The sequence below is a fragment of the Stegodyphus dumicola genome, chromosome 10 (assembly GCF_044657685.1).
Source record: "Stegodyphus dumicola isolate Sdum_Otavi_A_Nest chromosome 10, ASM4465768v1".
Classification (NCBI taxonomy): Eukaryota; Metazoa; Arthropoda; class Arachnida; order Araneae; family Eresidae; genus Stegodyphus; species Stegodyphus dumicola.
In genome coordinates this window covers 126,284,142-126,312,081 of record NC_140777.1, presented here as the reverse complement: position 1 = coordinate 126,312,081, position 27,940 = coordinate 126,284,142, and the positions used below count along the sequence as shown (strand labels likewise).

At 35.9% G+C, this 27,940-nt stretch overlaps 1 protein-coding gene across 1 annotated transcript in view; it reads right to left on the bottom strand.

Moving 5' to 3' along the window:
- Positions 1-27,940, bottom strand: part of LOC118200891 (murinoglobulin-2-like) — a 215,983-nt gene that overhangs the window by 30,302 nt on the left and 157,741 nt on the right. The window contains exons 22-25 of the mRNA XM_085825147.1: positions 27,541-27,627; positions 18,371-18,547; positions 15,516-15,754; positions 12,282-12,531 (exon numbers count right to left, since the gene is read on the bottom strand). Of these exons, the coding sequence (XP_085681273.1) occupies positions 12,282-12,531; positions 15,516-15,754; positions 18,371-18,547; positions 27,541-27,627 (753 nt within the window). The remainder of the gene's footprint in view (positions 1-12,281; positions 12,532-15,515; positions 15,755-18,370; positions 18,548-27,540; positions 27,628-27,940) is intronic.

Here is a 27,940-nt window from a genome sequence, read left to right as displayed (position 1 = left end):
GTTTTAAAATAAAAACATCGCTTTATATACCGACCAAAAAAGTGATCTAAACAAAATTTACTTTCTATTATTATTCTGTTCATATATTTCTAAAATCAAATACCTCCTAATTATGTATTCATAATTTAAAGCAGAATTGGACTATCTGCTCTGGAACTGATTCAAAAACCGATTTTCTTTACTGAGCAAATGTACTCCGATTCCAGAAAACGAAATTGTAGCTTTTTGAAGTTCCCGGAGAGCTGTTGTTGAAGCTTGCAAGGAACTAAGGTCTGCTATTCGTTCATGAACTGATTTGTTTTACTGAGTGAGCAAACCCCTGATTCGGGAAAAAAAGAATGTAGAGCTATTGTAAAAAATGTGCCAGGAAAGTTTGATTCCCATTTTGGGAGAGAAAAGAATGTCTGTTCTCTCATGTTAAAAGCGAGTTTAAATTTTATTATTTTCGACCTTTCTGAAAAATTTTTATTCAAGTATTTTATTGTTAGTTCTATGTAGAAAGGGGGATTTTAAAGTGTAAAGAAATCAGTTCAAGGAGTTAGCATTTGATTAAGTCGATTGTTTCAATCCGACTCATCCTTCGAATCTTTTCGCTCTTTAGTCCATAAAGAGCTCTCGTTAATCGCTCCCCATATCACTGCTCGTTTGATTGCTTTGGCTCATCCTTCAATTCTTGCTAATCACTCTTGCTTCACCTCCTGTTCAAAGTCTTTTTCATGAAGGTTAATGTTAATGAGTGGTGGATCATGAAAAAGAACAGATTCATATGAGCGTTTCTGATCCGATAAAATAACAGATTCATTCAATTTGCGAGCGTTTCTGATACAATAAAATAAAAACGGTTTTGCTTATCTTTAGAAACAGGCTGACTGTATTCATGCTTTGCGGCTTGGGTAACGCAAGTGTGAACAATATCCTCCAGCAAATGTATCCTGGCAAGATATTCTGCCACTGATCTACGGTCGGTTTTCACCTAATCTCTGATCTTTTTGGTTTAAAACCTGTCTTTTCGTTCTGACTGAAGACACATTTAAAGATGAAAGAAAAAAGAGATTTAATTTTTAGACATGCGAAAATTAAACAAACATACATGTTGTGATAGCAAGGTGAAACTTGTTACCATTAAAGTAATAATGAACTTACAAGCCGTCGTTAAGGAAAAGGTATCAAATATCTTAAAACGTAGAGGCGTTAAGTGCAAAATTTAAACTTTAAACTTCTCAGTTGATTTAATTTGAGACGCAAGAGTCAACTAGTTACTAGCCCATCCGAATATTTTAATAGCCTTTTTTCTGTGAGTCTAATCCGTATTTTATCCAAATCCAGCGTATGTTCAATCCGTTAACCATGCTAACGAAAATATTTAATTTTTTTCACCTGTCTTATTATTTCCACAAACTTTACTTGAGCAAGGCAGAAGAGAAACAAATTAAAGTAAAACATAAAATTAACAAAGCAAGAAATGAAAACAAAATTAAACTTAATTAAAGGGAATTAAAGCATTAATAAAAATTTAGTAGAGAAATGACAAAATGGAAGATGGGAAGTTGTAGTATGGGATTACTAGAGGTAACTGCTAGGTTTTGGGTTCTGAAAACACAATCAAAAATCGGGTGCTAAGCGTAAAGTAAAATTAAAAGGTAAAATTAAATGTACTCGTAAATCAAATACAAGGAGGAAATTCCTTTATAAATAGGTGAGGGGAATTAGAAGAAATGCCCAAGACACACTGATAGGGCCTGACCATAGAAACGATAAAATAAATAATATAGCTGTCGCGAACGAATTAAGTCTAATATTAAATTAAAAATGCATAAATAGGATCAAAAATGGGTTGACTGCAAATGAGAAGAAAATACCTTTTCGTCAGGTGGCTAAAAATGTCAAACGTTCATTCACATTTTTAACAATAATACAAAAAATATGATTTTAATCGCTTAAAAAGAATAAAGGGAAACAACAACAAATCAATAAACAAAGTGAATTAACAATAAATAAAAATTAAGTAACGTAGTTTACATAATTGCAAGCATCGTTCAATTAAAACTGAAAGTGGAACATATGAAATATTATGCTAATAACACCAAAACTATTAATGAAAACAGAAAAGAATACTATAATGACTGCCTAGTTGTTAATTCCACGCACAATAATTGTGAACAACTGTAACCAAGTTAGAAAAATAAAAAGCTCAGTATTGAAGAACACAACCTGTAATGTGGAAGGAATCATCTTATCATCGACCCAAAACATATGTCATTCCTTTCATAAGAAGGTCATGTATGAAAGTATTGTAGAGTCGTAGAACCACGAATTCATTAGCTCAAATAAAGGGAGCTTAACTAAGAGATTTTTCCTTCCATCAAAATGAGATTGTCATGTCATCACTTCTTCACAAACTATAAATTAACCTAATTACTGGCCATGGAAATTTCAAAAGTTATCCGAACAGATTTAAGTTGAGCCCCGAGTCTATCTGTGATTGTAGCCTCGTTGGCGAGGAAAATGTTCATTGTAAAACTTTGTAATCATTCTTAATTTTGTTTCAATTTTCTCTTCTGTTTATTTTGTATTGTTGTATTGTGTTTCATACTTACTTCTGTAAGCCCCATGTGATACTATGTGGTACATGGGGAACTTCTTGCGTTTCTTTAAATAAAAAACTTTAAAAAGTAGGAGAAAAAATTCCTTACCTCGGTTGACTTGGTGTGATGATTCAGAGATACTAATATTTCAATTTTATTTTTGTAGAATATTGAACGAAGAAGAAGAAAAGAGCACTAACACTAGGTACAGAATTTTACGTGCAGGACGTCAGAACTTTTTCTGTTGAGGGAGAGAGCTTGGAGATGTAGACACGTGCGGTGATACTACGACTACACAAGAATGGTTGAATTATTAAACTAATTACCCCGATCTACTAGCACATGCATTAATCTTGTACCCACCACAAGTATATATACTTACGCATTTACTGATAACAAAATTCAAGAACTGCAGCTAACATCCGATTACTAGAAGCGCGACAAAAATACGACTGTGTTCGATAGCATCACCAGCCGAAGTAGTGGTTAGTGACGCTGACAGCCGTTTCGATGGGTCCCGGTTCAAATCCTGAACAAAGATAGATGTTTGTAAGCGTATAGTGTCCGTGCAGCAAGGGGACATTCAGTACATGCGGTGGGCAGAAAGTCTTCACAAGAGGTTGGTTATAAGAGTTTGGAGACCCTCGGACGTCTCCCGGGTTGTTCCATCTCAAAAGTGGCGAGAACATACCTGTACTGCCAATAAAGAAATTTTGGGGTTCCCTCCACCTCTACCCGTGGGTCTAGGACTTTCGGCGGTCGCCATTTTGCCGTCCTCTTTTCATCGCCGACTTTTCGCCGAAGGACAAACCATTCGCAGATGATTCGCCATCAAGTAGAAATAAAATACATAGTAAAGGTTTCTTATAATATATATAATTACTTGTTCACAAATATTTCTTCAAGTAGGGAAACCGACGAAGCTACTATTTCATAGCTGAAATAATTGTCGAATGATGGAATATGAACTTTTGGAAACACAGCCTTATATTTAAAATAGACCTTGATAACAAATATTTCCTAGGTATGCCTAAAGTTAATACATCTTTAATCAATTTAATCTCAAACTGAATATTGTTTAGAATAACATGTACTGATTAAGAGTTGACCACTTGTTTCTTGCACAAGCATGCAATTCTCGTTAATTTTTAATAAAAATCGAGTAACAGCTTTAGCATTATGCATATATTAACCAAATCCCCTTGCACTTTTCTGATATTAGTTTCTTTTATCTTTTTAATTTAAGTATTCTTTATAATATTCTTATACATTATTTTAAACATTCACCTATTAATTTTTCTCTTTGTATTTTGGTAAGTATTTCTTTTTATTATAGTAAAAACCAATATTTCGATCTCTGACCGTTATTTCGGTCGAAGCCGTCTTTTTAAGACATGCATGAAATGCTATTTTTTGACCGCGGTTTTCTTAAACGTTAATGATATGTATTTACTCTACCCTATTATAGGCATATATTCACCTAATTATCACACAGAGATAAAATCTCCAAATAAACACTTTACCTGAAAAAAAAAAATATTAGCTCTAGGTAAATATTTATTTATAAAAATCTAGAAGATACGTTTATTTACAAAAGCTTTTTTCTTTTGAAATTTAAGACAATCAGAAGTATGGATTAGGTAAAAAAATATTAAATTAAATAAAAACATAATATGGCAAGATATAATACAGGCAGGTGACAGGTGACAGGTGACGGAGGACGGGGACGCCTGATGTTTAACAGAGGTAAACAGGCATATGTCCCACGCCCTCCCCTATCTAGTGGCAGCAACTCCCAGGAGCCTCATGAGGCCACCTTGGGAGTTTATTGAAGAATTTTACGTAATTGTACATGGCCATACAGAGGCGTCTTAGGAATACATTAGTTTTGATCGATAGGCGGATGATTTGTTACATCTTGGTTTTTAGACACTGTTAGACACTAATTACAGCATATACATACACATACAAGTACATACAATTGCACATATAAAGATACATACAAAACACTTGTAAAACACATATAAAAGCACATATATAACACATATAAAACATGTAAGCACATTATATAAAAATAGAAATTAGATACTAGTTTGCACACACTTATACAAGTAAAACACATACTTATAATGAAACATATTTAAGCTAATATATAGTATAAACTTACACTAAAGACACATTTAGATCATTTAGACACATTTAGATCACATATCACATGTAAAATGCGCAAATAAACATACATAAAGCATGCAGGCACACTGTAGAATATTAAATTTTGTTATTAGATGATATAGTAATTACAGATGAAACTTTACTCTGGAGAATACATTATGCAATACATTATATCAGGTACACAATACTTATTTAATTTGAATAGATATGCAGCGCTTTTTATATACTTAATGCTTACAGAATTGATACACAATGTAAAAACAGATACACTATGCTTGTAAAGCATTAGATATTAGAATTTATACTGCGCACGCAGAATAAAACACTATACTACGGTATATAACATAATTGTGCACAATTATATAAACACAATTATACTTACACATTAAAAAAATCTATACCATTGTATACACACAATTATAGTACGCAGCACCATGCATGCTATGTTGCCAAGCTATATATTTCTATGCGAAGCTATGAGATTATACAGGTAATGCAGATACAATATTGATAGATATAGATGAATTATACATTATGCATATGTCAGATACAGTGCAGATATAATACAGATAGTTTGAGTAATACAGATATGATGTGCAGGCAATAACTGTAGTGGAGACACTATGTTATAGAATGCGCTGAGCTTATTTTATATTATATTAGATGCACAGTGTTTATTGGATTAAAGTAGGTACACAGTACTTTTTATATACACATTGCTCACAGAACAAATGCACAGTGCAAAGTCAGATACACAACAGGTTGTAAGTTATTGCAGGTAATGCACACGCAATGTAGATAGTTGCATAGTAATTATATGCTTTATATACAGCAGATACTGTGCAGAATTTGACAAATTCGGTGCAGAATGAGGTGCATATCTATTGCAGATAGTTTGTATAACGCGTTTGTGTAATACAGTACTGGCAATGACTGTGATTAGTCGGTGTTGAGCTCTGTACACTGTTGATAAGTTCTGTACACGATTTGTCAGGGCGTTCCAATTGCTCTGCGCACAGTACCTTATACACTGATATATAACTTGCAGTTGTTGTAATAACTGCGGTTATTCCAGGAAATACTTCTATAGATATTTCAGTCGTTGTAACTACTACAGAGACACAATGCAGGTAGCAGTCTGTTCATAGTCAGTAGTTTGCTCTATACGCCGTGAGTGAGTACTGTACGCAGTAAGCAGCTATGTCTGCAGTTATGTTACAGTGCAGTTATGTTATAAGCGCAGCACATAATTTAAACATATTGTAAGTTGCATTCAGCTGATTGTCAGTAAAAGAGACTGTCAGAATTCTGTTGATGATTTGGTAGTGAAAGCTGACTGTGGTTGCTTTATGAGACGCCTTAATTGACGCTAGTTTGGTTGGCAGATATCTTGCCCTAGGTCGTTGACCTGCCTAATTATTTGGCAGATCTTTTTGACCGCTGGTGGGTGCTTAATGATGAATCGTTTATATGATTCTATATTTGTGGCTGGGAGTGGTAGGTGTAAGTTGGATGTAAGGCTGCATTCAAATATGTAGTGGTCGGGGGAGCCAGTTGCCCCGCAGACGCATATATCTGTCATCGAAATTGCATGTCTTTGAAAATAGGAGGGAAATGGGCCGTGCCCCGTGATATAGTATGTGAAGGGTGCAATGGCCTGGAGACGTTCGTTGTCTACTATTGGGTAGAATCCATGTGTCCTTCTTCCTGTATCACAGTTATCCCACTCCTGTTGCCACTGTTCTTTGCTTAGTTCTCCTAGCTTTCGCTTTAAATACGAAGTCGGGATTGGAGTTGTCACCTCTTGCGCGTCTTTGTTGAGTGCCGCCTCGTTTGCTAACTGGTCTGCCATCTCGTTACCCTCTATGCCATCATGTCCTTTCACCCAGATTAGTTTGATGTGTGTTTGCATATTGTTACGCAGGAGCTGTTGGATTTCTATAATTGTGGGTGAGGTATGGTGGTGATTCATTGCCTGTAGCACTGACATGCTGTCTGTGTGAATTTCGGTTGCTGCTAGATTGATATCCTGAGCATACTGAATTGCAGCTGCTATTGCCACAGCTTCTGCCTGGAAAATGCTGTTGTGGGTAGCGAGATGGCCTTTCCATTTGCTTTCCACTCGGTCATTTTTGAAGTGAACGAAGGCGCTTCCCACTCCATTGTCATGCTTTGATCCATCGGTGTAGAATCGTGAGTTCACATGTGGAGTTTCTCTGAGAGGCTTTGGGTGTTGTGCTGTCACGACATGGATGCCTTTACTTTTGTGTGCCGGGTGCACATACTGCACACTCCCTGGTAATTCATACTGTGTTGCATGGAAGGCGGTGCCAGCAAAGTTGGCATCTTGTTTTAGCCTAATTAGGCGCTCATATGCAGCTTCTATGCTGGCCTTTATGTGCAGGGGTGTTATTCCCGCAAGGACCGTTATTGCACTTGATGCCGTTGTCCTATATGCCCTACTTATGTTTAGAGCAAATGGCCGTTGTATTGTTGTCAAGAGTTTGATCTTGCGACTGCTCATTGGTTGCGCCCATATAGCCGATGCGTAAAGAACAATTCTCTCCGTTACCGTTAGATATAGCAGTTTCTGGATGTGAGGGTTTTGCCCCCAGTTGCTTCCCTGGAATTGTCTGGCTTTCTTAGCTATATTTGCTGTCTTGACTCTGATGTCTTGAAGGTGGGGCAGCCATGTGAGACCCTGATCCCATGTAAGTCCGAGATACTTTATGGTTTTTGAGATCTTTAGATTTCGTCCCATCAATTTTATACACGGCCGTCGCGTTGGATTAGTTCTCGGTCGTGGGATGACTACTGCCGTTGACTTCTGTGCGGAAATGATCAATTTAAGTCTACTGCATTTATCTGAAAATATGGAACAGGTTTCCGTACCATTTCGTTCGAGTTCTTCTCTTGTGCGGCCAGAGACTAGCAATGCCGCATCATCTGCATATGCTATCACTCTGGTATGGGTAGGCCATTTGATTTGTAATAAGGAATTAAACGTGATTATCCACAGTAGAGGCCCGGCACATGAGCCCTGTGGGCACCCTCTTTCCTGCTGTTTAGTGACGACACCGTTATTATTGACTATAATTAGACTTCTAGAGTGGAGATAGTCAGTGAAGATATTAAAAAGGTTCCTTGGACACTTTGCCTCCCTGAGGGCCTGCTTTATTGCAGGCCACCAGAGAGTATCAAAGGCACTTTGAAGATCTAAAGAGATAAATGCAGTATGTAGATTGTTGATTCTGTTGTCATTTATATGTTTTCGAATGTGTTCTAGAGCATGGATGGTAGATGTGCCTGTCCTGAATCCATATTGATGTGGGCTAAGAAAGTTTTGTCGGTATAGATGGTGCTTCAGCCTGTTGACTAGCAGTTTTTCGTAGATCTTACCCAATGCAGATAACAGACATATGGGTCTAAAGGATCTTGGATCTTCCGGGGATTTATGCTTTTTTAAAAACAGGACGACCTGTCCTTGTTTGAATGCAGTAGGGAAGATTTGACAATGTAGAAGCTTGTTAAATAGAACTTTAAAGTAAGTGGGTCGAGCGTTGAAGGCGACCTTGATTATTGCATAATCCAGGCCGTCAGGACCTGGTGCCTTTTTGACTGGAAGCTGTCGAAAGATTTGCTTGATCTCTTCCATTTCAAATGGTTCGTCGTCTGAAGTCTCTGGGATAGTGGTGTTTCCCCTTGTGTGCCTTTGCTCTGGCGTGTCATCTTCCGGGTCGTCTGCTGGGAAGACTGCGTTTAAGGTTGTGGCTGCCGTGGATTCTGCTATGTTGGTGGTAATGGGTTGGTTGGCAATTTGGGCATAGAGTTGATCCGGCTTAAAGACTTTGTTGGTGGCAAGCTTGTGTAGAATTCCATATGGGTTGTTATTTTCTGTGCAGAACTTACGCCAGCTGGTTATTTTGGCTTTAAGGATATTATTTTTATAATGCGCTCTTTTCTCCCTAGTATATTCATCGCTAGTATTGCATTCTTGGTGGTTTCGTTAATGTTGGTGCGAAGGCGACGTCGTAAAGCCCTGCACTTTTGCCGTTGCTGTCGCAGTTCCTTTGTCCACCAGGAAATTCCTTGCAAACATTTTGCTGCTCTGGTGGGCAGGTGCTGATCGCAAATGCTCCGTAGAGTGTCAAGCAGCCGCTCGGTATAAGTGTTCAGATCATTGGGGCTCTTGTATTGACTTAGCTCCTGCTCTTCTTGCTGTAATGTTAGAGAGAAAGCTTTGTTAAGTATTCGCAATTTGTTACCCGGAAGTTTGTATCTTTTAAAGATGCTGATCCTTGTGTCGCTTGCAATATTGAAGTGTATGTAGCGATGGTCCGAGCAGCTCTCTTCATCTGCTACCATCCAGTCTTGTAGGTTATTGGCTATATCATTAGTAGTCACTGTAATATCTGGCCATCCGTGGTGATACGTGTTGTCAAATGTGGGTGGCGCGTTGGGGGTGTTTATGATTTGCAGATTGCTGGCCAATATGTAGTCTTCCAAGACTTGCCCTTTTGGAGTGGTAGCTGGGTAACCCCATATGATGTTGTGGGCATTAAAATCACCGCCTATAACATGTGATGTTGTGGGGCACTTTGTCTTTACTTCTTCGATGCTCATGATGGTCTGGTGGATATCATCCGATGGGGGACTGTAGATGGAGGAAATGATGATCTGTGAATTTGAGAAGCTGAGGAGGATTGCTACATGGTCTCGCTTCTGTGTAATTATCAGCGGGGACCAGAGCGGGTTGCAGCAGGCGATTGCTGCTCTTGGTGGTGGCTCATTCTGTTGTGCTTTGCGCTGAAATATTTTCCAACAGAGTGGCAAACAGGCGACTTCCCCTGCTCTGCAGTAAGGTTCTTGAATCAATAGTATATCTGGTTGATGGTTGATTGTATGTTGGATCAATAGTGACGCGGCGGCTTTTGCTCTTTGTAAATTAATCTGGATGCATTTGATAACTTCTCGTTGGATGTCTGGTGTTTGCATTATTTGAGTGGGCGGCTGTGGCAAATCACTCGTATCTGGTACTGCGTCTGATATTAGCGATGTATCTTCCGTACGAGGGGCAGTTGACATCATAGGCTGGATGATCGCAGGGGATGCTCCTGTTTGTCCTATAGTTATAGTCTGCGCAGTTGATACACGCGGGCTGCTGCGCTCGGCATTCACGGATGTCGTGTTCTTCTGTGCAGTATGCACAATAATGTTTGTTGGAACATTCCTTTTGAGTGTGGCCGAGTTCCTGGCATCTGTAGCATCGCTTGGTGTTATAGAAGTCTGCAATTCGGTATGCCCGCCAGCCGAGGTAGAGTCTGGGAGCCTGCATGATTCGCTGGTAGACTGTAGGTTGGCAGTCAAGAACCCATTTAACTGTGTTTCTTCTATCTCGGAGGCGGTAGAGGATCTTGACTGTTGATTTGGTAGCATTGTGCTCCGATGCCAAAGCTCGTTCTATTTCGTGTTCCTGGACTTCATGTGAGACGCTGTGGATAGCAACTCTTGGAAGTCTTGTGGCGGGAAGCTTGGTCTCTACCAGTTCTTGTCCCTTTGCACTGTTTAGCGTATTTTTAGCTTGTCAAGGTCCTCCTTCGTGTGACAGTCAACGGCTAGCCCTCCTTTTTGTATGTTTCTGACTGTGGATACCTTTACTCCTATCTTCGGCAGTGGGAATTCCTGGCTGAGTTTAGCCTTAAGGTCTTGACTGGTGGAGCAGGTGGCTTCCTTAGGATATAGTAATAGTGTGTGCCGGGGCGTAGTTATGTGACTAGTATCTTTAGCCTTAGCTGCGGCAGCCGCGTAGGATGGACCTCTGATCGGATTAGGCAGTGGTGCTACAGCGAACACGTTATGCCTCTGCTGGTCTGTTTGACACTGGTTATTTGCATGTGCTAATTCGCAGCACAAGAGAGTGGAGGTATTGGTACTTGTGTCGGCTTTTGTTGGTTTTGCTGTGTATTCGGGGCCTTCTAGGGCTAACTTCTGTAGAGCCTCTAGTGAGGTAAGAATACGTTCTCTGAGTTCTGTTCGGAGCAGAAATTTACCACCTCGGTAGGTAGTTGTTACTCTCTTGATTTCCTGGTAGAAGAGGCCTACCTTTTCAGCATGAGCTATGTCTGAGTTTAAGATAGAGGTCGGGTCTAAGGCGCTGGACGACGTTGTTATATCTTCGTCAGTAGATAGAGTAGTTTGTAGTACCATGATATAATGCAGACAATGACAGTTAATATGCAGAATTACAATAAAAAGCGTACAGTTACATAATCTAAGGCAATACAGTTAAATATAAGTGCGTGCAATGAAAGCGCTGCCAACAGTTAGCGTGCACGGGTACAAGGTGACAAGTAAATGAGAGGTGAATAGAATTTACAGAAAACTCATTAATTTCCGTCACAAATGCTAAATGTACGGAACTGAATGCTGTGAAGAAACCAGCCACAGAGCCTATTTCTCATACAATGCATACAATACACAGAATAATGCATACAATACACAGAATAATGCATACAATACACAGAATAATTGCATATACAGAAATAAAATCTAAACGAACTTAACAAGGTATGGAAACAGAGTACAATAGATGGCTATCAGTAAATAAGCACAAACAAAAATTTACAGGAAGATGAAATTAAATAAGTATAAAAATTATAATAATGATAAAGTAATAAAAAGAGGTAAATGTAATAGAATAAAAGTTAAATGCACAGTGAAAAACTAGAACAGGGTTAAAAATTTGGGTGTACTAAAGACTGGCTAAGTACCGTGCAGCTAAGTTCAAATTGTAAACAAATGCACGTGCAAGACTTATAGCAACTGCACTCTACTATGCGCTAGAAAAGCTTGACAAGGAGTTGTCCGACAAGTTCAAAAGGCGACCTGTCATGCTTTACCGACCCTCCGCCGCTGTGTCGTAAAAATGAGCCGGGTGAGGATACCGGGGAAAGAACAAGGTCACACAGGAAAATTGCAATTAAATCTTACGGCACTCAGTCACTAATTAAGCTAGCAGGACGAATGATACACTAAAAGAAAGGTAATCTAAAAGCCTACCTTATCGTCTAGGAATGGTGTCGATATTCCCAGTTAGACCGGAGATAAGGGCAGATTAATCCAGAAGTATGGCACTTTTATGTCGCACAATAAAAACACTGTAATAAATCGCACAAACACTTCACAATCACAGCACTGGTATCAATGAAGAGATCATATCTTCCACTTTCCAAAGGTACTAGGATTGAAATTGGATGCCTGTAGGTGCCAGAGAAATCTTAATAGATGTAAACACCACAAAACATATAATACAGGCAAGTAAAGAAAAATATATCTCCACGGTGAAGTGGCCCGACGGGAGCTGGCCCAATACAGAATGGCATGACAACGAAGCGGCGATGGCGAAACAGCGAAGGTGAAATGGCGGCGGTGAATAATCCCAATTCCTCTACCTATCTGTAGGGTATTATTTAAAAAGCTAATTTCAATTTAAAAATTATATTGATCATATGCTTTTCGACTTACCTTTAATAATAGCCCTTTCATCCAAAACTTTTAAATGTTGCTTGGCGATATCCGTCTCTTTAGAAAGAGCGGTAGCATAAGCAAATAGAGCTAATGAATAATTGCTGGGATTTGCATCCGCTTCTAAGCATTTTAGAGCGTTTCTTGCGGCTGCAAACTGGCTCGGGCTCTCTGCTGAAGATTCTAACAGACTTATCAGGACGTACGCTGTCAGAGGAGCGAATGACTGTTCTCCTCCACTGAGGCCACCCTAAAAAATTAAACGTATTTAAGTAAAACGTCTTTGGCAACAAAAACAAAATATGGAAGTAAATTAAATGCAGAATATGAAATGAGACATCAGATAAACTAAATAGAGCCAGATTTCGACATTTTATATAAACAAATGCACGCACACCCCAGTCACTAAGCACAATGTACGGGTAGGTGACACCTGGAACACTAGTTAATGCTATTAATGAGTAAATTACATTAATTTTACATTAAAGTTTTTATAAAAAATACGATACTTTTCTTTAATTGTCATTAAACGAAGTACCTGAAGGTGACAATTGAATAGATTATTGTCGAAAGGGCAATGTTCATTTTTGTAAATTTTACACCAGGCAATAAAAAACTTTCTAACATTTTTCATAACAAAGTTACCACGCATTTCGATCCTAGAAATACAAAGAGGTAGTCAAAACAACATTTTAGGCCTATTTTTACAATGTTAACTCCTATTTTAAAATTTCTAGGCAATTTTTAATCTTGTGGACATGTGCTCTTTCAACAATAAAAATGCAAAAAGGGAAAATATATATGGATATTTCTTTGAACAACTTACTTTATTTCAACAAGCTATCGAAATGTGAAACCTGCCACAAAATAAAGCAAAACGGCTTACATATTTTTCATCCCATTAAACATGACATTCACTCACCCAGAAATGGAATATTTTTGTCAAAAATCTTTAATGCTGAACATAATATGGAAACAATATTTAAAATTCAAATATAGTCAAACAATTTAACCTACCCCATTATACTTAAGCGTTGACTTCTCTCTCGGAAGCTGCAGTTGTTGTAGATATTAGCTATAACGTAATGGTGCTGTAAAAATCCTTATATTCTTCTGGTATGTAGTGAATAACTCTTTTGATATCGTCAACTTCCTTTACGTTAATGGCATTCATCCCAGTATATGCTAGTGCAGAAAAACTATTTCTAACTCCGGTCTTTTTAATTTTGGAGTTTTTTTTTTTTTTTTTTTTTTAATCCAACCATTTAACAAGTTACAGGAAAAAAAACCGAAAGGCCTCAGATTTTTAATTACGTCCAAAGGAGCGTTTTTTAATGACTTGTGTGTTACCTTTATTTATTAAATATCACGTTCTTTGCACTTAAATCATAAAATTCATAAATAATTAAAATAAAATTGCAGTTCAACAGCAATGTCGCAGAATAATTTTAAAATGAGCTTAACTTTAGAATTTCCGATACACACTTCCGCGCGCTAGAGATAAAAATGCCATTGCTCACTTTTAAATCATTGAGTTTGTTAATGAAAAATTCGTTAAAGTTTTACAAAATATGAAATCGATAATAAAACAAATTCCAAATTTCAAATTTGGGCTTTCAGATGCAGATATTCTCAGTAGGATTACGTCATTCAAAATTGGATGGCTCTAGGTGCCGTTGTTTTATCACAATGCGAGGAATATTCATCAGGGACTAAAACAACTTTCTTCATCTCGAAATAGTAAAAATCGGATAATTTAAAAGATGCTTTGCTCCTCTACAAAGTACTACTATATCCTCCAAAGGCACAACTTGTTTTTTGAAGTATCTTGGACACCAGCTGTTGAAGTCTAGGGGACGATATTGTTGTTTTCCAGCAATATAGCTGAAAGTTTGTCATCAGAACTGCTTTTAGAGATGAGCTTCTTATACTGAGCTGGTGTGTATACTCGATCCATTTTTCCAATATAACGTTTAATAACACCGAAAGTCCTACCACAGGGCAGGGAGCTATGTCCCCTTACAGTAACGTATTGCTTGGCAATCAAATTTTTTCTGGTCACAGAAAGAGCTAAAGAGGAACCTTAAAACAGTATGATTTCGGTTTTGATCCATGCAACCATCCGAAAAAAATATGAATTTCTTTTGCTGACCCCGGAATCTGTTTTATTTAGTCATATAAAAATGAAGAAAACTAAGCAAAAGGAGGATGCAATGTTTACCAAGAGAACAATAGGTTTCGACAATAACGACAGGTTTCAGCTGCGACGCTCGCACTACGTCCCGCGCTGTGTTAAGCGGAGAAAGGGCTCATAGGCACGACGCGTTCCCTTTCAACAATAAACACCATCTTCGACCACTTGCCAGTACACATTGTTGTACTAGAGATGTGCCGCTTCAACTCTAAGTGTGTCTATGTTTGTAGAATGAGAAAACGTTAAAACCTGAAAATCGACAAAATATGGACATGTGTCCTTTCAACAATAATCAATTCAATTATTGAGCTATACGAAATAAAAAATCAAATTTTTAAAAGATCAAAAATTTTATTCAAATTTTTCAAAAAACTATAGATATTCGAATTAAATTTATTACATGTTCAATATGCTTGCACTCAATAGCTATGAAGTAGCGCAGGCGAAAAGGAAAATTCTGCAAAACTCGCTGAAGCATCGAGACGTCGATGTTTTCGATGACCTTCCGAATGGCTGTTATTAGCTCAGCGATGGTTTTGGGGTTATTTGGGTAACGTTTGTCGTTAATATCCCCACAAAAAGGCGTTATAAGGGTTGAGATCAGGAGAATATAGAAGCTAAGCGATTCCCATCCCAGTGGCCTCTGAGTATCGTAAAGCCATAAAATGCGCACTCCAAAGCGGTCTTCCAGGACTTCAAACACTCTATAAGTCCAATGGAGCCGTGCTTCGTCCTGCATGAACCACATGTTTTCGAAATCTGTAGCATCAGTTGGCACCTAATCAAAACACAACGCAATAAATGTATTAACCGCTTAACGCCTTGTCTTGAGGTTTGAGGTGAATTTCTCAGTCTTTGTCATTCTTGTTTCTCTTAGTTTTAAAGTAGGATAGTAAGGTTTTAATCCTTCGACCCAAAAAGGCAATACCACTACTTAACAATAGCTTAACAGGAAGTAAACAATTAATGACAAAATTCCACTCACAGTGAAACACTATAAGTGAACTAAATAAAAGGTGACAGAAACAGGGAATTATTACCTTAATTTCTTTATTGATGATTCTTCCGGAAGGTTCAAAACATCCATTTCTAAGCTGCCGGTTTAGTATCCACTGCGAACTTATTAGCAGATCATTTTCATCTATGTCCATAAATCTTCTTGCCTGACCAAATGATTTAAGAACGAAAGCGGTTAACCAGAGGCTTCCTTCTCTATCTGATTTCCCAAATGCACTGTAAGAACCATCGTTACGTCGGTACTGTAGTTCTCTTTGATAACCTAATGGGAAAGAATGTTAAACAAATAATCATAAAATATTAGTAAATTTTCTTCCAAAACATCACCTGTTCCATAACAGCCTTTTAGTCATATAATCTGCTGTTTGCAAAATACATTTTTCCAGTTTTGCGAAAATATAGCGTTCTTGAGTCGAAATATTGTACAGGCAATGAAATAAAAGGGCTGATTTTTTACGGTCTTTACTTGTTAAAATATCCTGTTATATCCCCTTAAATTCCATAGAAGTTAATTGCCCAAATGTGTGTTTTACCGGTGGTGGTAAAATTAATAATCTAGCTGGACTAGCTTATGTCGTTAATACATCATTGATCTGTACTGGGAAAAAAACTCTTTAGGATTCCAAAAAACTCTTTAGGATTCCAAGTGAATGCAGTGTTTTCCAAGCTGAATTATTTTTCATTAATGAATTAATTAAGTGGACATCTAATCATTGTTCGTTAAATTGTAATTTCCTTATTTGCCCTAATTGTCTTTTATTCTCACATTCTTTTATAAATATTTTTACTGCAATAAATTAATTGTCACTTTTCATGCGATTCTTAAATATCTTAATAATTAAGGTGTTGATGTAATGTTCTGTGATGTACACTGCGCAGAAAAAAAAAGGGACAGTTCTATATCTTCCGTTCCACTGGGCCGATTGACGAAATTCATCTTGCATTTTTCATGTCTCGAAAGCGCGATCTAGGATATGTATTAGATTTATATATAGCGTTATTTTAATAAAGGTATTTTGATAAAAAATCCGACTTTTTCTGAAATGACATGACAAGCGCTTTATAATTCTAAATCACGCTTTCGAGACATGAAAAATGCAATTTGAATTTCGTCAATCGGCCGAGTAGAACGGGATAGAACTGGCCCATTGTTTTCGCAGTTTACATTGCCGTACTGGCAATCTAAGAAAAGAAGAAAGAGCTGGTTAGTAGGCAGAGCAAGCTACAAACTTTTAGGGGTTGATACCACCAGGACATTGCCTAAGTCATCCTTCAAGTAACAAAGTTGGAGTAAAAAAAGAAAACAGAATTCTCAAATGGAATGAATTGTATAGAAATTATTCTAACACCTCTCTGACCAAATTATTTTCTCTTCTATTCTTCGGAGACTTAATATTAAACATTTGTTCTGAAATTTTGAAATTACAAAATTTCTAAATGGACACGGTATCATTTCAATTCATATCTGCAGAGATTTGGACTATATCATTCGAATTTGTGCTTCTGCAGTTTCGGGTGTGCAAAATGTCAAAGCTTATGCAGGGAAGAAAGCTCATTTCCCAGTTAAATTCTCTATACATTAAGTTTCCCTTTTCTCTGTGTATGTTTGTTTAAGATAAAATGGCATTCCTTTGTTTCAGTATATTTGTTTCTTACATTTCAACAGTGAATTTTGTCGATTTTATTTCATTTCGTGTTGTATTGTTTGTTTTTTTTATTTAGCTGTGTAAGTCTTGCGTTACACAATGGGGTGCACAAGGATTTTAAATATTCAAAAAATAAAATAAACTTCTTAAGCAATTCATAAAATCTAAATATATAAATATATATGCATTATACTTTCGTCTTCGAGAACAGAAGAGACAGAAAACACACTTAAACGCTCAGAAATGGTAAAAATAAAATTATTCTTTTTACAGAAAGCTGGGGATTTTACAGAGGAGATGCAGCGCTGCGGTTTAAGAGAGAGAGAGCAGAGATTACCTGTTATTATCTCATTGTTACTTTTACTATCAGGTCATTGAAATACAGCTTTCATGCCTATGTGCTCCGTTGCCAACAACTAAAGTTAACCGTAGACTTAGCTGATGTATAATACTTGAAGTGTAAGCCAAGATATTTCACCGGTAAGATAATTTATTTCAGCTATACAAATTCTCACAGGTAGTCCGAGGATGTTGTAAGATTGCCCGAGATCCTATCGTAATTAAAGTCATATTTTCAGCAATTATTATGTAGGATTTTATACTAAATAACTATGTATTACGGTTTAAACCCTTACTGTAACTTCTGCTTTTCGTAGTCCTCAACAGAATGAAAATTAGTTGAGTATTTAAGATGAGGGTTTCAATGTTTTAGAATTACAGTTATTGGAAGCCTCACATCGCAGTTACACCAAAACGTTGTAGCATTGCAGTACTGCCAGTTCTGCCGAAGTTTATTAAGGCTTCAACTATTTTGCTGGCCGACTTTTAAAAGCGCGTCGTTAATTACTTGAACCAGCGTAAGATACTATTTTGTGTGTAGTCCCAGACTACGTGACTTGAATTTAAACTTTCATAAATTTCTAGACATAATAGTTTCCTACAGTTTCTTCGAGGGGGGGGAGAAAGAAGAGGTTTAACAATATTTATACTTTACATCGGTTTTCTCAGAAGGAAAATTCTCTTCGGATACTTTTCATTAACCGAAAATGATAACAATTTAGCTGTTTTTTAACCTAACAAAATGACAGTGAGCATTTTTCAGGCTGCGGACACCTGTATTTGAAAAGGAAATTATAAAGTTTTAAGATATGTATCTCGCAGAATATTAATACAGTAAATAAAATGGCAGAAGAAATTCATTTTCAAGGATAATAATGAACTAAATTACGTACCTTTTATCATGTTATTCATACATTCTTCTTTTAAGTCCTTTGTGATTTTATCTGTAGCTGTCAAATAATCCAAAACAAAGATATTTGGTACAAAAAGAATCATATTTTGCTCTCCACAGCCAACAGGTAATTTAACCAAATTCTTCAATCCATTCAAAGCTTGAGCCATCAGATCACCTAAAAGTAATTATTTGTTATTATACGATTTTGAATGCATAAACTAAAATTTTGACTGCTTATTTAACATACTGAGCACATTACATTAATACGTGTTAGTACATTTCAAACTGTTATGAAGTTGTGAAAGGTAAAGTTAGGTTAATGACAACTGCTTTTCTCAAATTGTTTCAAATGTTTTGCAGAAATATTGAAGTTTCTGAATTCGATTAAGAAATATCTGCTTTGGAGGAAATAAACTGTAATAGCATTATGTTGAATAAAGTAATTCTTTCTAAATTATTCACTTTATTTATGAGATAAACCATGCATAATAAGATACCATATACAAGAAAGCTGGCTTTACTGAAAAAATAACATTTAAGCAGAATAAGACGTTAATTCTCTAATTCATTTATTTGTTTCAATTTTCAGTAGAAAATATGTATTTCGTATTTCATAATACAAATATATGATTTGAGCGCATAACATTCGAAAATAATGAACTATAAATTCTCTTATGAAAACAACTTTGGAAAATTACATTTTGCTTTCGAGTCTGCTACTATTCGAAAAAATAAGATATTATTCCTTCATATTTAATCTGTTTGTTATGATTTAATGCAAAATCCTATTTAAAAGTAATCAATACATACCTTAAAAATATTATTTGTTTACTTTTGAATCTGATTGATTAAATAAAAATGCATTTAATTCATGATATATCTAATGAAAAACATAAAATATTTTTATGGAATTATATCACATATTTTTTTAATTTACAGAAAATATACATATAATATATTGCCATGCTAGTCTGCATATTCATCTAATATCCTATAAATTGTTTCCTAATCCCTCCTGGCAGATTTCTATCGATAATCCTTGCTGATAAACCACACTAAACTTCAAAAGAGCCGTTTTGGTTGATCGTTAAAATAATTTCAAATACGTTTCGAGTTTTTTTTTTTTTTTTCTTTTTTTTTACGACTACGACGAAAAGAAAAGACTTTCTTAAGACAAACATTTCAGAAATCGGTATCGCTTGCTCTGTCAAATCCTTCCACTAGACTCTTTAATGTAAAGATCTATTAGACTCATCCTCACCCAGTCCATACATGCGTCATCAGTGACGTAGCTACAACTTTGTCGCCGAGGCGGTCTTTGAATTTGCCTCCCCTTTTGGTATACATATGAGGGAAAGTGACAATTAGGGTTGTAACAGATTTAAATAATATTAAAATCTTATAGTTTAAATAATTTAAATAGATGAATATTAAGGTATTTGTGAATGGCAATATTTGAAACCAGACTCGAGTGCCTCGCACGAAGAATGTAATTTATTTTTAAATGTTAGAATATGTTTTCTCTTCTTGTTTGTATGTCGCCATTTTGAGTGCTAAATAAAGTTTTTTTCTGTGTTCCATCATTGGAGTTGCTTCATATTGCCAAAGAAGTATCACAGTCATAATTATTTCGGAGGCACCGACCAAGATCGAATAATCGTGCGTATTTTTATTTTATTAGTTCATCACTGAACATAATATTAGTGATACCAGATTATTACTTCCTGTTCATAAAGAATTGCTTTATTTTATTAGTTCATCACTGAACGCAATATTAGCGATACCAGATTATTATTTCCTGTTAATATTAAATTGTCTTATTTTATTACCGTATTTGATATTATATTTAATATTCATTTTAGTTGTGCAGACGGTAGATATTTATATTGCTCTATGTTATTATTCTTATTTTAATCACAATTAATGTGGTAGAGAGAATGAACTTCATATAATTTAAATATTTCATTTTTGAGCTATTTTGAGGAAATATAAGGAACACAGTGTTCGTAAATTTTAAACATAGAAACAATGTCTTACTTAGGAAGAGCTCGTAAGGAAGATTTGCAAAATCTCGCAGCTGAACTGGGAGTTCATGTGACTGCAGATTTGAAAATCGTTGATTTGAAACAGAAAATTGTTGAAAGTAGAGATTATGATGAAGTCTTCGTCAAAGGAGTTTTAGACACAATAATAGAAGAACAGAAAGAGAGGGAGGAAAGAGAAGAACGTAGGAGACAGGAAGAAGCAGAAGAGCGGAGAAGAAACGAACAGTATGAATTAGAGAGATTAAGACTTGAAGCAGAGACAAAGTCTCAAAATACCGGACAGATCCGGCCGAAAACGGAGCTGCGTCACCTTATGCAGAAATTCGATGACAAGAAAGGAGATATCAGTCTATATTTGCTATTGTTTGAAAGGCAAGCAGAATGGGCTAAAATTGATAAAGAAGAATTTGTATCTCATTTACTAGGACTACTTCCTTACGAAGTAACCCAGTTAATAGCTAGAGAACCCTCCGATAAAGCTAAAGACTATGAACACGTGAAAAATTTATTGTTAAGACGGTTTAAATTAAGCCCGGAAAAGTTTAGGCAGAAATTTATGAAACATCAAAAAAGTACCGAATCCACATGGGTGGATTTCAATTATGAAATAGAAAATTATTGCAAAGAATGGGTGACTGGTCTAGGAGTTAAGACTTTTGATCAGTTGCTAAATTTGATGGTGCTTGACCAACTTAAACGTCGAGTTCCTCCTGAAATTCGAGATCATTTTCTTGATGAATGGGTAGAAATGATTTCATCTAAAAAATTAGCTGAAAAACTTGATGCCTATGAAAAAGTTTGCGGAAACTTTCAAAAAAGGCCTGTAGTGGATCGGCAGAAAGAAAAATACTATGCACTAACTCAAGGTAAATTGAGTTCAGATAATAAAAATAAAACTGAAAAAAAATTGTCATCAGGATTTAATTCGCAAAGCTGGTTTCATAGACCTAGAAGTCCACGTCCAGATGATAAATATGAAAAACGAAAAACGCCACAATGCTATCAGTGTAGGTCCTATCAACATTTAAGACCCCAATGTCCAAAACTTAAGAATAGTACTGAATCTCCTGCTAATCTTAACAGAATTAGTAATTAATTAACAAAACCAGAAGATAAATTTCTATTACCTTATACTAGTATGGGTTACGTAAATGGTCATAAAATTCCTATATTACGGGATTCAGGTGCTAGTATTGTTATAGTTTGTCGCAAATACATCACGCCGGAAATGCTGACAGGTGAAAATGTGTGGGTGCAACAGCCATTAGATTTGAATCCAACCTGTTTACCTTTGGCTGAGATAGAACTAAATTGCGATCTTGGGCGAGTAATAACTAAGGCTGCCATTATTAGAAATGAACTCGACAAAGGAAGGTATTTATTAGGCAATCGAACTTTTGCACTGTTGAATAAACAAGGAAAGGAACCTGATAGTCATCCTCACCAGGTTAATGCCGTCTCTACTAGAGTTCAAAGGAAAAGAAAAATAGCTGAAGAGAAGATCTTGGAACCGATGAAAGAAGAAAATAAAGCATCCAGAGATATCTTTGAAAAAGTTAAATCACCGGAATTAAACGTGGAAGATTTTCATGAAAATTTGAAAAACGATAAAAAAATTAATATTGAGAATCATTTTGCATTGCAGCGTTATCATCATCTTTCGGCTTTTGATTTAATATCAAAGCCGCTACTAATAGACGAAGAAAACAATTGTCGAAAGCAAATGACAATTGAATATTATACGAAAGGCACAGATGAACTGAGGAAAGGCTTTGCTGTGAATTATAGCCGAGAAACTGGTCCACCATGGAAGAGATATAGGCGCCGTCAAGAAAAAAAAGGAAGACTAGATCATTCTCCATTTTTTTTTTCTATTTAAATGTGGTGCAAAAGTATTTGTTGAAAACTTAAAATTTTGGTCTAAAGTTTGGAACTTATGGGAGAAATTACCTCTTCTTAAAATAATTCAGAATGCCGAGCTTATAAACTTTCGAATTTTTACAGAACTTTTCCCTTCGGTAAAAGTCTCTCCGTTGGGAAAGAGGTTGTAACAGATTTAAATAATATTAAAATCTTATAGTTTAAATAATTTAAATAGATGAACATTAAGGTATTTGTGAATGGCAATATTTGAAACCAGACTCGAGTGCCTCGCACGAAGAATGTAATTTATTTTTAAATGTTAGAATATGTTTTCTCTTCTTGTTTGTATGTCGCCATTTTGAGTGCTAAATAAAGTTTTTTTCTGTGTTCCATCATTGGAGTTGCTTCATATTGCCAAAGAAGTATCACAGGGTGTGAGAACCACTTCCTTATTTTCTAAGTGACAATTGTACGTGTACGTGTAAGTTCTTGTAGGAACTATACAGGAGAAGGGTTAAAAGTACTCTTTATTAAACTCTTTAAAATTCACACTTGACGCTGATACACTACGCCTCACTTGGGCGGTAACTCAAATCGCAAGAACTAAAAAAGTCGAAGATATTCACAAATAGTAGAAATTAAGCTACAGGGCTCAGAAAACTTCTGTTACTTAAAACCGCGCGGAAACTAATGGCAGCAATGTAACAGCTAAATATGTCACGTAAACCAGCAATAACTGCGAAACATGAAGCTCACACAACAGAGGTGGCAGCAATAGCCTAAATCTCTAACTTTACTATTAAAACTCAGTATTTTTATAAATAATTTATAGTATAAACTTTTTTTTCTCAAGGTAGAATTTGCATTTCGTCACACGCGTTACCAAATTTAAATATTCTGGCATTGGTAATTAGGGGAATGAAGGTTTAAAAGAAAACTTAAAATTAAACTTAACTTGTTAGTTAAAAACAAATATAAATCCCTACAAGGGAAATAAATTAATGTAATATTGAGGAGAAACTTCTGTTCCAAAATTTCAGAATTATATTATTATTTTTTTTGGCTCTTTGTCTGCAAAAACATCCATGCCATTTGATTGCTTCAACTGATATTACGTAAACAGAAAGATTCCTTAAATGCAAAATAAACATTTGCAGTTCTTAAGATCTTCTTTAGTAATTTTTACTTAGAAAATTTTTCTGATAACATAAACAGTTGCAACACTAGTGACGAAAGTTCGCAATGGTATTACAATACTTGTAACTTTATTACCAAGATCACATTTACTTTGTTCTCTTTTTCTTTGTTTGCATTAACATTGTTTTGGAGACTGTGTCACTGATAAACTGCAGTAATTTAAATGGATCGCTCTTCTATATCCCTGTTTCATTTTAAAAATAATGGAAGAAACTTCCGAAATATTTCTCTCTTAAGGACAAATCCTTCTTTATTAATGTCACTGTAGTCATAATGTAATTTATATTCGTAAATTTTTTTCAGAAGTTTCATCGGAATAAAAAGGCATAACAAGAGTATGTAGCTTAACGTGACTTCTATGAATTTTTTTATCTAGAGTAAGGGCTCACCAGCGGCCGAGCGGTAAAGACGCTGAACTGGTAGTTCGGTCCGAGTTTCGAATCCCGCAAACAGGCTGGCTGCATGGGGGTTTTCGTGGCTTTCCTCATGTGTAACGTGTACACGGTCCTGTTTCCCTTAGAAAGTCCTCCACGAAGGCATCCCTCCCTTTAGGCAGATAGCCCTCGTGTGCTTTTCCATAATTGAATAGTCCAATCATCTAGAGTAAAATCTAATTTTCTTCTCAATTTAATTCCGTGTGATAATTAAGTTTCCTTATTCTTTACCTGTCTTGATGACCCTCATGATTAGCTGCTATAAAATGATGTTTCAGGCAAAAAATGCTGCTCTAAAAATTCTGCCTAAAAGGTTTACTCACAAGACATTTACGTAGTAACAATGCAAAAGCGAATTTTTTCTCTTAATTTACACATTAGAAACTTTCAGAATAAAATTTGAATAGTGTTCGTTTCAATCTAGAAATGAATTTTTTATAATAGCGTAATTGCAACAACAAGAGAAGAAATTACTTAATTTTGTTAAGTTACTTCACTGCGTAATGTAATATGAGCCATTTTTCATTGCGAAGGCGTACCTTCTTTCAGATACATAGCAATGATATGCTTCATCCTAATCGATAAACCAAGTTATTTCCTCAGATTTCTTTGAACAATCATAAAGAGTTTATAAAACTTTTGGTGTAAAACAGCTGCTCATGAGAGTTGGAAAACAAATTCAGTTCAATTATTATTTTAAATACATAATATAGACTGAGGCTAGTATTATAGTGTCATTAGGAATTTTGATGCTGGAGAAGTGAAAAATGTGCACTGCCCTCATCGGGACACGAAACTGGACCTCTTGAATACGCGCCGAGTGTGCTACCGTTACACCACGAAAGCATGGAGAAAGGAGAGAGAAAATACCTTATAGTGTTTAAACTCAAGACAGTAATCTTTGTTTGAAATTGTGGAGAGGTGGGGGATGCTCAGCACTTCTCGAGAGATGCCTATTATTTCAGAATTTGAGAAATGAGTTTAAAACTAATTTTAACGACCGTTTTTCAACATTTATGGAACTTAAAAATCTTTGTCAATTAATTATGAAATCGATTAACAGTGATCGCCGGCAGTTGGCATTCTTGTTTACAGTTGGTTATGTTGTGTGTTTATGTTTCATAATTATATGTTTGTGCCTTTCGTGTTTGTTCTTACATGTGTTTTGTGTTGTATTGTCTTCTTTCTTATATTTTAGTTTTTTTATTAATACTCAATTGTATTTAGTTTCCTTTGTTTGCGATTGGACCGGCTGGCGTCCGTTACAGTCATAAGACTGTCCATGAGACGGTTAGGTGGACTGGGCTTAGCCTGATACTAAAAACCTTATAGTATGTAATATATATATTTGTCGTATATATGTAATATATATATTATAGTATGTAATATATATAGTATGTAATATATGTATTTGTCTGTCGATAACAAAACTTTGAAATTCCCATGATTTTTGCACATTTCATTTTTTAATTTATAAGACGTTAAATTATAATATTGTATTTCTCAATACAATGGCATAAGTTTTTTAAGACTCACGTTTTAATTACTTTATAATAATTGTTCCTATTTGCAACTATCATACATAGATATTACAGCTCCGAAAAGCCATTTTTATGACGTCTCATAATCGAAATATTTCTCTTATTTTTCCAGTAATTTGGATAAGCAGAGTCCTTGCGTACCTATAAATGTATTATTAATGTACAGCTCTGATAAATTTCAAATTTTTGTTAACTTTTAATTGCAGTGAGCAGTTTTTTTAAAAGAAGTTTTATAATTTCATTTAGTTTTTAAAGCTTTTTTAATTTCTAGTAATTTTTATTTTAACAAAATTTATATTTTTTATTTTATTAATTATTAATATTTTTATTTTATTATAATTTTAGCAAAATTTAAGATTTTTTATTTTATTATATTAAACATTTTTTATTTTTTATTTCGCTCTCTACTATTTCAATACCACTCAATCTTAATATGTAGTTCAGTTTTCATCATCTACTGCTCTGCATATGCTTCTGGAAATTTTCGAGATTGTTAGTTGTAAATAGAGACACGAATTTCAAATTTCATTTTAAATAAGACACGCCTTTAAATTTGGATTGGTCAGAACACGTTTAGATAGAAATAGAAGATAGATCACCAAGTAGGAAGGCTTCATTTCCAAGGGGGCCCACCAGCGGCCGAGCGGTAAAGACGCTGAACACTGGTAAGTTCGGTCCGAGGTTCGAATCCCGCGAACGGGCTGGCTACATGGGCGTTTTCGTGGTTTTCCCCATATGTAACGTGTATACGAGCCAGTTTTCCTTAGAAAGTCCTCCACGAACGCATCCCTCCCTTTAAACAGATAGCCCTCGTGTGCTTTGCCATAATTAAATAATCCAATCCAATCCATTTCCAAGACGCAAAGGGATCATTTAATGTATAACGCTCATCCCCTAGGGAGCAGTTCACGCGGATGCAACCCTAGCGATTGACCCTGGGCTTTAAACAACGTCTAGTCAGTTTTGTTCGTTGAGACTCCTTTGCAACCGGACACCACTCCTGTCGCTTCGAAAGACAAATAGGTCATCATTAACCACGATGATCATTAACTTCGACAAGACCGAAATGGACCAAGCCCCAAAGATCACTACTTAATATCAACTATGTAACGATCATACAGATACGAGACAGACGAAACAGGACCAACACGGCCCTACCGAACCAGAACGGACCACCACATAGTCGATGATTCTAGTCACTAGAAGACAATCTATTTACTTCAGGAGCCGAATCTATGTTCAGATTTTAGGCAGTACGTCGAGGGTTGCCCCAATAGACCCCCAGAGGGACGAATTGGAAGATAATTCAGATAAGTTCAAATTATTCTGCATTTATCAATAATAATAATAACAATTCTTCATTCCTATGTTTTTGGCCCACCAGTTTGCCGCGTGGATAAACACTGGCATTTTGGCCTAGTGTTCGAAAGCTGCATAGGAAATACTTTTCTTTCCTCCTGGGCTCTCTGGGGTCATTTATTGAACTGGCTGAGATCTGCACTCTGACATTCTCGGCACCCTAGGGATATAAAATATACGAGCTCGGTTCTTACTATCCAAAACGGCAGCCTGTTTTCTCGGCGGTTAGTGGTGGCAGTCATCCAAATGGGTAGCGTGACGACCAGTTTTTTTAATCACGGGTTTCACAGGATTCGCACCCTACGTTGAGATAAATCCTGGAGCCCAGGAAGTCAGTCTGGCTCTAAAGAAGTTACAAATTTTAATCCGCCCTCCTGAGAACGGGTGTTCGTTTAGCAGTGAGCTACGTTTGTCCGATCATCTCTCGATAGGGAGCTTGCAAGCTCCTCTGCCATCAAATACAGAGACTCCACAGTTGACTTTCCGCAGTTATTTATTTGCGAGAGCGGTTTATCAAATTCGATTATTTCCTCATGAGTAGCTTGGCTACCTTAGGAAACTGCCCATCCTTGTATTTGTGATTTGCCACATTCAAAAATTTCTACATTTATTTTTACTTTGTAATATTTAAATAACGTTGCATTAAATAAAAAAGTATTTATATTTTAGATTTAATTAAAAGAATAAGTAACAAAGTGGGTCTTCAAGGATTTTTAATCGTTAGCTTACTTGAGACAGATACATAAGCTCGAGCAGATCCATCAACAGCATTTTCTGGAATAAGATTTACTTCGGAAGAATAGGATCCATTTGTAGCTGAAAATGAAGGTAACATTTTAAGCAGCACTCTGATATCTTTGATGAAATTATAAAATTGTACTCATATTTACTCTAAGCAACAAGAAAACATATTGTTACGAATTTGGTATTTAAAAAGCAAATGTTAGTTCAATTATAAATTAAATGGTTTTATTTCTCGCGCAGTGCAGCGCGTGACGAATATTAAAAGAAAGCTAAGCCGGAAAATTGAAAATACAAGAGCGCGTGCATTAAATAAATAAATAACTCTTTTTCATTTCGAGAAAGTACTGGAAAATTCTAGCGCGTGATTTTAAAATGTTATAAAAGG